Source organism: Miniopterus natalensis, chromosome 20, assembly GCF_054644295.1.
Source record: "Miniopterus natalensis isolate mMinNat1 chromosome 20, mMinNat1.hap1, whole genome shotgun sequence".
NCBI classification, from domain to species: Eukaryota; Metazoa; Chordata; class Mammalia; order Chiroptera; family Miniopteridae; genus Miniopterus; species Miniopterus natalensis.
In genome coordinates, this window is record NC_142100.1 from 21,819,344 (window position 1) to 21,832,201 (window position 12,858).

Genomic DNA, 12,858 nt, shown 5'->3' on the forward strand with positions numbered 1-12,858 from the left:
TCTCATTCCCTCCAAACTGTCTAGTTGAATGTTACCATCGCAAGGAGAGCAGCCAGTGGACTACAGTTTATTCTTCCCCAAACCTGCTTCCCCCTTTGGCTGCCTCCAGTCCAGCTGGTTCTCTTACAGGCAGGCAGTTGGTCATTTTCATGCCATTACCTTGCCCGATCCCCATGAGGGGAACCATTGTCCCATTTCACAGATGGGTAGACCGAGTCCCACCAAGGCCTCGTGTTTGGAGGGGCTGGGGCGCGGTGGCCCGACCTGGTGGCCTGACCTGCCGGGTCTGGTTGCAGATCTGCATACAGCAAGGCTGGAAACCCCCGAGAGGTCGCTTCGATGTCCTGCCGCTCCTGCTCCAGGCCAACGGCAATGACCCCGAGCTCTTCCAGATTCCTCCAGAGCTGGTGTTAGAAGTGCCCATCAGGCACCCCAAGTAAGAGGGCCTGGTGTGGAGTGGGTGAGGGTGGATGGGTTTGCCCAGCGCCCCTCTCTGCCCATCCCCATACCCTCTGGCTCTCTCTCCAGCCCAGATGCAGGCTGAAAGGGGGTCTTGGTTCCAATCCTCACCATGGGGCCTAGGCACAGTGGGCCCCCCGAGAATCAGTAAGTCCCCCTTGGCCAGCCTGGGGACTGCCATCTTTTCTGAATCATACTCTCTCTCCTTACCCCACTCCTAAGCTAGCAACCCAGCCTTGCCCTTTCCCAGCCCTGAGGGTTGGATGCACAGGAGCGCCACCTATCTTGTGGGCACAGATTTTAAATAGAGGGAGCCAATTAAAACTCTGTGACTTGATGTGAGTCAAGTCCAAAGGAATTGGAGCGAAGGAAACCCATCATGAGGCACTGGCTTGGGGGCAAAATTGAGGCGAGCACCCCAAAACTCAATAATCAAGATAAATAATATTTTAATGCAATTTTTTTAATCAACAATAATTTTTTTAAAAATATCTGTGATGCACAGGGTAGCAACATTTTAAATAAAGGCAGGATCCGGTGCAGGGCTGATTAGAATGAAGGAAACCAGGTGAGTCAGACACGTGCAGGGAGGACTCCTGCCTTTATTCAAAGTTTTGATGTTACCCAGCTAACTCAATTACAATAAAGTGCTGCAGCAGAAATGTTATGGTACCTAGAGAGGTATGAAGTCCCCTGACCCTACCCAGACTGGGCATCAGGGAAAGCTTTCTAGAGTTAACAACATTTTAGCTGAGAATTAATGTGTGAATAAGAGCTGGACAGACACAGAAGGACGAAAGAAAATCCCAGGAGGAAAGAACTGCCGTGCAAAGGCCCTGGGGTAGGAAGGAACTCACTTTCTCGTGGACTAATGTTCAGAGTGGGTTTGGCAGATAAACAGCAGCCCAAGGCAGTGGTTTCCGGGCCTGGATGTCCATCCAGATCACCTGGGAAACTTGTTAAAATGCATATTCTCAGGCCCCAGCTCTGGAACCTGTGATTTTCCAGGTCTGAAGCCAAGCCCAGGAATCCTGCTCTGATAGCCCCAGTCCCTTACTGGCTTTCAGCGTCCCCAGACTCAGGATCTACCACCCACTGTCTGCCCACGAGACTCCAACCCCATGGTGAGCTGGGCTGTCATTCCCTGCAGGTTTGAATGGTTCAGGGACCTGGGGCTGAAGTGGTACGGCCTCCCCGCTGTGTCCAATATGCTTCTGGAGATTGGTGGCCTGGAGTTCAGCGCCTGTCCCTTCAGCGGCTGGTACATGGGCACGGAGATTGGCGTCCGCGACTACTGTGACAACTCTCGGTACAACATCCTGGAGGTGAGGTCCCTCCTTAGTCACCATGACGGGGGACGCACGCACAAGGCAGAAGGGGCGGGCTCAGCAGTCCTTCCCCACAGCCAAGCTTTGGGGCTTAGAAACTGGAAATGGGTTGAAACAGAGCCTGCAATTCCGGTGAAGCCCCTGGCCATTCCAGAGGCACCATTCAAAGCACTTGGCATGTATTACATGCTCATTTAATTCTCACCACAGCCTCCAGCTTCAAAGAAGACCCCCTTTCGCAGATAAGAAAACCAAGGCCTTTGCAGGGATGAAATGACAAGCTCAAGGCCGTGCCACTAGAAAGTGGCAGAGCTGGGATGCGAACCCAGTCTGGCTTTGTGTTCCAAGTTCATCACCACTCCACCACACTGCCCCTTGGTGTCAAACTCTCTTAGGAGGGTTTGAGGATTACCCATGAACTTGGGATATTTTTTGTCTCTTTTCTAAAAAGTAAGGGAGGAGGGCTGGCAGTGGTTTTCCACCATCCGCATGTCTCGGTGGAGGGTCTGATTTCCTCGCTGGCTGAGTCACCCTCATCTGCTAAAAAGTGCTGGGGCGGAGCACTTGCTGGTGCTCCACTTCGGTGAAAGCACCGGGATTGCTGTGGTTTTGTCAGCAAACGTGGTTCCTAACAACAGTCTGCTGTAGCTGGCCTTGTTTCAAAACTGAGAAACAGAGAAGTTAAGTGCCGAGCCTGCGTCACACAGTAAATAAGGTAGAGTCAAGATTAGAACTCAGAACCACGCAGTGGGTTTCCGTGGCTAACATCCCTCAGTGTTCACAGGGGTGCACCTTGAGGGCGTTATGCTAAGCGAGCTAAGTCAGACCGACAAAGACAAATACTGTGTGATCTCACTTACATGTGGGATCTAAAAAAGCCGAACTGCTAAAAACAGAGAGTGGAATGCTGGTTGCCAGGGGCGGGGTGCACAGAATTGGAGAGATGTCGTTTTAGTTATACAGGTAAATAATTTCTGGAGATCTGAAGCACAGCATCGTGATTATAGTCAACGATGCTGTAACATAAATTTCCGAGTTGCTAAGAGACTAGATCTTAATTGTTCTCAGCACAATAAAGAATTAATTACTCGATGTGACAGAGGTGTTAGCTACTGCTACAGTGGTAGTCATATTGTAGTATATAAATGTATCCTGCCAACACCTTAGACTTGTACACCTTAAACTTACACAATGTTATATGTCAATTATAACTCACTTTTTAGAATATTCCTTGGGTGGTTAGCTTGGAAAACTGAAGCCAGGGGTCCTCAGCCTTGCCACACACTGGAATTACGTAGGGACTATAATGAAGCCCCGGGTCCCACTCCCCCAGATTTGGATGTACTTGCTCCCCGGGGGGCTGGGCTTCAGCATTTTTCAAAACTGCCTGGAAGATTGGGGGAGCCACTGACCTGTACCGACTTCTGGCAAGATAGGAAAAGACAGGCAATTTTCATAAAGATGTCTCGAGTCGCATTTTGGGATTTTTAAAAAGTTGTATAGTTGTTATTGTGTGTGTGTGGTTTTTTGCCTGAAACTAATTTCTATTCTTTTAACCAAAATAATGCTGTAGAAGTAACAATAGCAGCATGACTGGCTAGACACACTGTCCTCTTTTATGTAATAACTCAAGATTTATATGTATTTATGTAAAGCAGCAAATTCCTTACTTTGTGCGTTTGTGTTGCTGCCAAAAGACCCCACGCAGAACCTGACGCCTCAGCCCCGAGAGCGAATTGATAAGTCCGCTCCCCGATCTTGCTACACCTCGATCGCAAGGACTAGTCACTGGGTAACTTAGATGAGACTCCCTCCCACCGCTGTCCCCAATTCCAGCTGCCATTATGTGCAAATGTTGACAGCCGAGGCTGGGAAGCGATTTACCCAAAGCTGAGAAATTGTCGCGTTCTGGCCCCGTAATGAGACCCGGGTTCCCAGGAGTGACTAGAACTGACAGAGTAAGTGAAAAGCAGAGCTCTAATTAGTGCATTTGCTGTTGGGTCTTCCCCACACTTGACATCAGCTCCTACTTCAGCTGGGGCTGCAACACAAACGCCGGGGGTTGCTTTTCCCAAGTAGTTTTGCCAAAGGCGTCTGCTGGCTGGGAAGCCCCTCCCAGGTCTTGGGCAGTGTGTGTCTCCTGGGCTCCAGCTCTGAGGTCAACTGGCTCTCGGGATTGGAACAAGTCCAGGCACTTATCTGAGCCTCAGTTTCCTCATCTGTCAGAGGGAATCAGGCAGGTGTCCCCACAAGCTCAAAACGTCCATGGTCTAGATGACAAGTAGTGGCCCCTCCAGGGGTGGAGCTGATGGGGTGGAGAGCTTTTCCTGCTAGGAAGCAGACAACGTTGCTCCCAGCCCCACGCCTCTGCTTAAAACCCCGCAGAGACCCTCCTCATCGCATCTGGAATAAAAATCCAGGCTCTGTGGCATAGCCTTCAAGATCCCGCATGATCCAGCCCTGCCCTTCTAACTGTCCCCAACCCTCCACCCTCCATATACACTGGCCTTTCTGTATCTCAGATGCCCAAGCCCAAACCCTCCTCAGGGCCTTTGCACATGCTGTCCCTCTGCCCAGAACTTTCCCTCCGTCCATCTGCAAATGCCTGGCTTTTTCTCATTTCGGTCTCACCTAGTTATGCCACCTCCACAGCAGGTGTTCCCTGACTGTCGTGGTTCAAGGGACCCTGCCCCCCATCCCTCTTCGTCCCATTTCCTCGTCTTATTTCCTTCATAGGGATTAGCGCTCACTGCAATGTGGACTGTCTCTCTCCCCCACTAGAAGGTTCTCCCAATCATCGATGGGCCAAGTCTCTCTAGTTTCCCATTACAGGCAGGTCCTCGATAGGAAATCTTCAGAGTGAGTGAGTGGGCCTGCCAGTGACTTGATTATTTAACCGACAAGTTCATTCAGGACAGAGCTAGCCCTGACCCTCTCTAGCCTGAAGCATCCCAGCCTGTGGGCCAGTGCTCCCTTCTTCTTTCAGGAAGTGGCCAAGAAGATGAACTTGGACATGAGGAAGACGTCTTCCCTGTGGAAGGACCAGGCGCTGGTGGAGATCAACATCGCGGTCCTCTACAGCTTCCAGGTAGCGCCAGGGCCCCTGCTGTCACCAAGCTGAGCCTCTCAGAGCCTTGGAGCAGGCGGTCCAAGAGCCCCTGCTACCAGGAGCCACCTTTGGGGGGGTCTGTCCACCAGCGAGGCCTGCCTCCGTCTCTCTAAACTCAATTAAAAAAAAATTATGGTCAAGTTCAGGAAGGGGGCAAGGGTCCATGGGCAGAGAGGGAGGGCACTGAGTGGGTAAGGTATGAAGCCAAGCAGCTGGGCTACCCAGGCAGTCCACCCACCTCAGCTGTGACTCACTTGTCTTAATTTTAATAAACTCAACTTCGTTCGTTTCAAATTTTTATTTTGAGCCACTTCTGTATCACCACCATAAATGGAGAGCCAAGATCAGTTGCCGTAAATAGAAGAGGGCTGTAAATTTCAATATATAAACAGGCAAATACAAGGAATAGCAACAAGAAGTTGTTCGGCCCCAGCCAGATGAGAGAGGTGCCCCTCATTTAAAAAAGGGGTGTGGGAGGAGACAGGTCGGCGAGAGAGGGTTACAGAGACTTTCTCCCGGGTTCACTCAGAAGGAAGGGTGCTGAGGGGCGCCGGGCACCGCCTCAGCCGCCCCCGGGACCACCCTCCGGGAAACGCCGCCCTATGGGGGGTCCTGAAACGCCCCGCTTTCTCACCTCCTGCCTGCTTGCCTCCTCTCCACCCACAGAGTGACAAAGTGACCATCGTCGACCACCACTCGGCCACCGAGTCCTTCATTAAACACATGGAAAATGAATACCGCTGCCGGGGGGGCTGCCCGGCCGACTGGGTGTGGATCGTGCCCCCCATGTCTGGCAGCATCACCCCGGTCTTCCACCAGGAGATGCTCAACTACCGGCTCACCCCGTCCTTCGAATACCAGGTCCCGCCCCTCCCCGCCCCTTCTCACGCGAAGCCTTCTGCGGCCTCGTGTGCGTGATGCTCGGAGCACATCTCAGCTCACACTAGCGCGTGGGACACCCCGGTGCTCAGTAGTTTGGTTAGTGGCTGCCTTATGGGACAACTCAGCTCCAGCGGAAAGACTCATGGTGACCAAACGAGCAGCCTGGGGTCTCAAGGAAAGCCTTTGAGGGCTGAGGGGGAAGGTCTAGCAGGACGATGCAGAGAGGCTGGACCAGCCACTCTGTGCAAGGAGCCCCCTGGGGTCACCACCAGCAGAATCACTCCCGTCAGGAGCTGAGGGTTGGGCATGGCTGGGCAGCCACAAGCCCCCAGGGATCCTGAGCATCCTCCAGGAGGAGCCAGATCCCCTCACTGCGGTAACCATGATCCTCTCTTCCCAGCCTGACCCTTGGAACACCCATGTCTGGAAAGGCAGCAACGGGACCCCCACAAAGCGACGAGCCATCGGCTTCAAGAAGCTGGCAGAGTAAGTCTCCCGAAGTAGGTGGGGGATGTACGTGCCCCAAAACTCAGAGAGCCCCAGAAAAGGAGGCCAGGCAGATCGTCACGCCTCTGACCTCTTGTGTGATAAAATTTCTCCGTTTTCTCTGACCCTCCTCATGCCTTCTTTGCCTCAGAGTCTGGGATGTGACTGTCACAACTTTTCTCCTCCCCAATTTTACTTTCTTCACCGCAGTAGGATGTTGGTAAACCAGCTTTCCTAATAATAATAATGTTAAAAGTAATAAGAATAGTAGATTTGTAACATTTGCCAATTGCCATGGTGTAAATACTCCCACTATGGCCAATTTTAAGCTACCAACAGGAAGTCATTGAACCTGTAGCAGAGAGAAGCTGGGATGAGCTGGTTCCAGAACATTACTGCCTAGACAGTGCTCTTGTCCAGGGCTGAATTCTAATTTCATTCATTCATTCATTCATTTGGCCAACAAATGAATTCGGAGTACCTGCTCCATGCCAGGCTCTGTGCTAGGCTCCAGGGATGCCATCATGAGTCAGATAAATGTGGTCCCTGCCCTCTTGAAGCTCACAGCCGTTCGTCTGTCAAAGAATCACATAGATACGGTCAACCCTGCGAGTGCCATCGAGGAATGATCCTTGGTGCCATAAAACAGACTTAACTGAGTTTGGAAAGTCAAAGTAGGCGTCCTTCAGGAGATGACAGTTGAGCCGAAGAATAAAATGAGTAAGACCTAACCGAGCACAGAAGGGAAGGAAGGGGGCTATGGACCAAGGCTGCCAAAGAACAGCTGTCCTCAAGAATGCGTAGCCCGCCAAGGGGCCAGCTGACAAGCGAGGCGGAACCAACTGAGGTGCCAGCCTGCTTCTAAAGAAAGCGAGCTCCATTGGTCCACTCGGAGACACTCCCTATTTGGAGCTGATTTTTTGGCAGAGGAGCTAAGTTTACGCTGAGCTCCTTACCCTCTTTCCTGAGTGCTCTTGGGTCCAGAACTCTCAGTGCATGGGACGTAGTTGTAAAAAAAAATTGGTGCCACGGACCCCAGAAGCAAGATACTTGTGGGTCTTGCAGGGACTCAAACCAAGGCGCTGGCTCTGTCACTATGGCCCATGTGGCATCTCTCTCCCTCTCTCCCCTTCTAACCGCACCTTCCAGCCAAGCAAGGACACATCAGCAGCCGTTCTTTCCCTAACAGCACAATCACAAATATTCTCAGGGAGGGAGGGCAGCCTTTGGCTTCTCTTCAGTTCAGCTGTCCCTGGGGGAAGGAGGGAGGGAGAAATCGAAAACATTAATTGCACTATTAAGATCGGGGTAGAAACAATGGGAGTTAATTCTAGCTGCTTTTTTATGCTTCCAGCATTCAAAGGAAACCCTCCAGGCACCTTTTATTTCTTTTTGTATCTCCCCCTTAGCCCAAGCGCTCCTGCAGCGTGGGTGGTTTCCCTGATTCTAAAAAATGATGAACTTACTCCCAGTGATCCCCAGGTGGGAGCCCTTAGCAATGTGTCTACTTGGAGAGGCCTAGTTAGAGCGGGATGAGCGCTCCGAAGGGGAGCCCAGGTGTCCCTGAGCCCCTGGCCTGTCCGCCCCGCCCCGGCTGCATGCGGTTCTGAACTCTCCCTTTAGCTGCAGAGCCTGGACTTGACATTGAAACTCCCCCCGTCTTCAGTGGTAGCAGCATCTTTAAAACTCATTCCTTCTTTCGCTGGGTGTGCATTTGGTGCCTGTTAGGTATCAGGCTCTGCGCAAGACCCTGGATATGCAAGGCTAACCCAGGCCTGGTTCGTCCTTTGTGGACCAATACACCTCCAAAATGCCTCTGAGCTCAATACCTGGTGATTTGTTAGTAATCCACCCCCCCACACACACACACACACAGATGTAAGCCCCATCACAGCCGCTTGTCCATGGCTGCATTCTCTGTGTTCTTCAGCTCCATGCCTGGCACACAGGCGCTTAACACACATTCGATGAATGAACAAATGAGTGCATGAATGAATGGTCATCTTCAGGGGACAATGCCTGGCAAAGCAAGGTTCTCAAGACTGGGATCAATCAATTGAGTAACAACCCAACACAGTTAACGAACCGTGTTAGCCCATGATTCGTTGCTCTGGAGGGATTTAATAAAGGGGTCACACAGTGCCTAAACTCAGGCTTCGAGTGTCCCCGAGGCCATCAAAGATCGGGAGAGTAAGTTGTCTCTGGTTATATTTCATGGATCAGGGTTCTTGCCCAGTAGTCCCGGCCTGGCATTTCCCATTTTGCTCTCCACCTTCTTCCTCCCAGAGCCGTCAAGTTCTCGGCCAAGCTGATGGGGCAGGCAATGGCCAAGAGGGTCAAGGCGACCATCCTTTATGCCACAGAGACGGGCAAATCACAGGCCTATGCCAAAACCTTGTGTGAGATCTTCAAGCACGCCTTTGATGCCAAGGTGGGTAGGGGACACTGCCAGCTTGCCAGCCCCTCGTGGTAATTAAAGTTGGGAGGGGAGAGAGGGAATTCAACAGAGCAGAACCCTTTGGGCATGGATGAGAGCACATCCCAAGTTGCCCTTCAGCACGCCTGCTCACATTTTTATAAATTTCAGGGGACTGTGATGCCCTTCTCCCTGTGAACCCTCCAGGAGTCCAGGAATCAGCAAATGAAACCCCCGTATCTAGAGCAAAATGTTAGAGGGTTTATGAAAATCAATTCTGGAATCCATTTAAGAAGCTCTGCATTAAGTACAGTTCAATGGGGGTTTTTTGCTGCAGGGCTTCTCAGAGCCTTTAATCTGTGTTATAATCTCCAAAAGAGGAAGGCAGAGAATGTAAATGTTCCCCAAACAGGTTTGTTTATCGCTCACTTACTTTCAAGGAGCATCTCCAGAGACTGGGCTTCCCTAAAACCTACTTTGAGAAATGTTGCTCAAGTGATGCTAAGATATAGGGCAACAATCTTTCCCTAAAGCAGGTGTCTCAGACTTGTTTGACCCAGGCCCAGGAAGGATTAGGAAAGAGGCTGAGCAGATAATTGGTCAGATCCAGCCAGCCAGGTCATTCTCAGCATAGATGTGGTCGAGAAGATTCCAAGGTCAGTTGGTAATAAAAGCTGAAGGCTCTCAATCAGGCTCTGTCTGTACTGGCAGCCAGCCCCTTGCACCATTGCCCCAGCTTCTCTATGGCCCTTCAGGCCACAGTGACCATAGGACGGTCCCACACTTGCAAAAAGCTTTCAGTTCTACCCACTTGAGCCCAATGAAATAACGACACCCAGAACCTTTGGTTCTTTCAAAGGCGACAGCTCAAGATGACTCATCTTTTCCTCACTGCTTGTCTCCCACCTCCTCTCTCTCCTTGTCACATCTTCCTTCCTCTCCCCCCACCCTTCCCCACCTAGGTGATGTCCATGGAAGAATATGACATTGTGCACCTGGAACATGAAACTCTGGTCCTGGTGGTCACCAGCACCTTTGGCAACGGAGACCCCCCTGAGAACGGAGAGGTAAGATGAGCTCCCCATCCACAGGAGGAAAGAGGGGCCACGGCTACACCCACTATTCAGTATCAGATCCTCCCAGCGCCTCAAAGACAGTGACTTCAATTTGGATCCAAGTTCAGCAAAGATTCGGCAATTCCAAGTCCTCAGTCTATTGGCGCCCAGCGACGAGCTGATTCCTAGTGAAAACGTCACCTGAGTGAGCTCCTTCTTTAGAATGGATGTTCCAATCAAGAGCTTGGTGTCCCCTCCTCCCGATGAGAGAAATGGGGACAATATTTTTATAGAGAGGAAGCCACAGAGGGGCTTTGTGTGCTGAGGGTTTGGGGGTCCACTCCTACAGTCCTTGAAGCAGCTGACCCCTCCGTGTGCATCTGAAGCTCAAGCTATGCCGCCCAGCCCGAGCCCCTCACCGTCTCAGACATCCTGAGAAACACCCAAAGCGTCAGACTCCCCTTTTTCCAGCTAGCACCCCAGACCCTCCTGGCCATATTCCACATTTAATAACACACACGTCACATGTCGCTTCTTTTGGTCTGCAGAAATTCGGCTGCGCTCTGATGGAAATGAGGCAACCCAACTCTGTGCACGAGGAAAGGAAGTAAGTGAAGGACCCCCGGTATCGCATGACCCCCCGTGGGGGGAACTGAAAATCGCCTTCTGGCACGTGGGGTTCACCTTTGAGTTCTGGATGGATGGTGGTTGTGACCTGAAGTCCTCGTGTGGCCGATTTCAGCCGATGGGTGTCTGTGCCCCACTAGAGCTGATATTTTGGTCCCTGACTAGAAGGTCTTGGGTTGGTCACTTCACAGCCCTGTGCCTCAGTTTCTTTTTTCCATCAAATCGGGTTTCTTACACCTGCCTGAGCTTTCTAATTTGTAAGAATCTAATTAGGAAATAGATGTACGTGTCCTGTGGAAAGTTAAGAGCGCTGTATAGATATCAGTTCTTACCTCCCGCCTTTGGAGACTGACACTCAGAGTCAGCAGAATGAGCCCCTTTCCAAGAACTTTCGATCTGATGCTCACGCTGGCCTTGCAGCTAAGTGGAGGCTGCATTCAAAAGAAGGCAAAGAGATGCCTGTTGTCAAAAGATGTTCATGGTGAAACCGCATCGAACGCAGGGTCGGGTTCTAAAGATATTTCCTAAGGTGAAAAACACCTGTAATCAAAATTACCCTTGAAAAACCCTTAAATCCCCCGTAAAGGCGAGGACATAGGGCAGGTGCAGGCTGAGCTGCCTTTCAGTGAGGCCAGCACAGTGTTTCCTTCAGCAAAGAGCAGAGCCCCTGCCTTCGGTTGGGCATCCAGGGCCACAGCGGGCTGTGTTACGCAGAGAAGCCCTCTTGGTTTTCTGGTAGCTGAGCGCATGTTGCCAAACTGGCATGTGCTCCAGACCCGGGGATGCCCGAGCCCCTTGCGCTCAGCCCTCTTCTGTGCCCAGCTCCAGCGCTCGCTGTCCCTGCCCGTCTCCTCCCCATCCCGCCCTGGGTGGTCTCCAGCAGGTCCCCCTCACCCCTCCTTCAGGGAGAGATAGGGCACCATCCGTTCTCCCCTCTAGGTACCCGGAACCCTTGCGTTTCTTTTCCCGTAAAGGGCCTCCCCTCCCCCGAGGTGACACAGAAGTCCATGGCCTGGCTGCAGCCCGTGACAGCCAGCACAGGTAGAGCGTGTGTGTGTGTGTGTGCGCGCAGGTGTGCATGTGCATGCATGCACATGTGTGCACGTGTGTGTGCATGGAGGTGCGTGTGTACACGCGTGTGCATGCATGCCCGATGCCGGAACCCCCGGGGCCACATCCAGCTCTCAAGGAAACCTGAGGTTCTAACCCGGGCTGCGCCACTAACTCACTAAGCGACCTTGAGCAAGTCTCTTGGCCTCTCCGGGCCTCAGTCTTTCTCATCTGCCAAATGGGCAGAAGCTCTCTCTGCCCTGACCGCCTCTGGGAACCGTTGCGAGGATCCTGACAACAAAGAGGAAAGCATTTGGGAAAACCGCAGACCGCATACAAATAAACACATGCGCTGTCGTTCTCACCCTGCGACCACCCACCATCCCTCCCACGCTAACGACACAGCCACCCCCTGATATGCTGCATGACTTATTTGGAGAAGCGACTCAACGTGCGACTATTTTAGGGCAGAAAATACGCTTACATATATTTAGACCTTTCCCGACCCTGGAGTGAAACCTTTGAAGAGCATCCAGCTTAGAATCCCTGCTGCCAGAATGCAGTTTCTTTTTTTGTCTTTTGCACTAAGATTGACGTATTGAGTTTTTGTGGTTCATTTTTGGGGTTTGGGTTTTTCGCTTGTTTTGTTCTGGGGTATGCATTTTGGTCTTGGGGACCTTTTTTGATTTGTTTTCTTTTATGTTTTGTTTCTGACCTGAGATCAAAACTTAGCACTTTTAGAGGAAAACTGGGAAAAACCAGGTTTATTTTTTCTTGAGCCTCAAGGCTCATGAGCCACGAATGCTGAGGTTTGAGTCCCAGTAACATCTTCCTTCCCCTTCAAAACAATTTGATAAGAAAGCCAGTCTCCTTTCCTGCCACGTGCCAGTGTTGCGAGCACTTTCCATGTTGACTTGGGAGGTGGAATGTGACAGACCTTGGAAATGTCTAAGGACCATAACTTTACAAAAAGAGAGCCATCCAGTAAAACTTTCTAGGATGAATGTTCTCTATCTCTGCCACCCGATACGGCGGCCACTAGCCACACGTGGTTGCTGAGCACGTGGCGTGTGGCTAGTGCAAGTGAGAAGCAGAATCTTTCATTGTCTTTAGTTTGAAATAATTTAGCTTTACATTTAAATAGCCACAGGTAGACAGTGGCTACCGCAGTGGACAATGCAAGTCTAGGTCCTGGCTATGCAGAGTGAGGCCTGGGGACCAGCGGCATTAGCATCTCCTGGGAGTTGGTTAGAAATGCAGAGTCTCAGGCCTGGCCCCAGATCTTTCAGAATCAGAACCTGCATGAGAAGATCCCAGGCTGGTTCTTTGCATGTTAAAGTTTGGGTAGCAAGAAAGCCTGGTCTAACGGTTAGGGGGTGGCCTGTTCCCTTCCTGACCTCAATCATTTGGACTGTCGGGGTCTCAGCTCCCTGAGTTGAGCGTGTT

General features: G+C 51.4%; 1 protein-coding gene across 1 annotated transcript in view; it reads left to right on the forward strand.

The window, feature by feature from the left end:
- NOS1 (nitric oxide synthase 1) overlaps nt 1-12,858 on the forward strand; it is a 50,076-nt gene that overhangs the window by 17,918 nt on the left and 19,300 nt on the right. The window contains exons 8-15 of the mRNA XM_087828585.1: nt 297-436; nt 1,610-1,784; nt 4,774-4,875; nt 5,563-5,757; nt 6,179-6,264; nt 8,551-8,695; nt 9,643-9,747; nt 10,284-10,342. Coding sequence (XP_087684711.1) covers nt 297-436; nt 1,610-1,784; nt 4,774-4,875; nt 5,563-5,757; nt 6,179-6,264; nt 8,551-8,695; nt 9,643-9,747; nt 10,284-10,342 — 1,007 coding nt within the window. The remainder of the gene's footprint in view (nt 1-296; nt 437-1,609; nt 1,785-4,773; nt 4,876-5,562; nt 5,758-6,178; nt 6,265-8,550; nt 8,696-9,642; nt 9,748-10,283; nt 10,343-12,858) is intronic.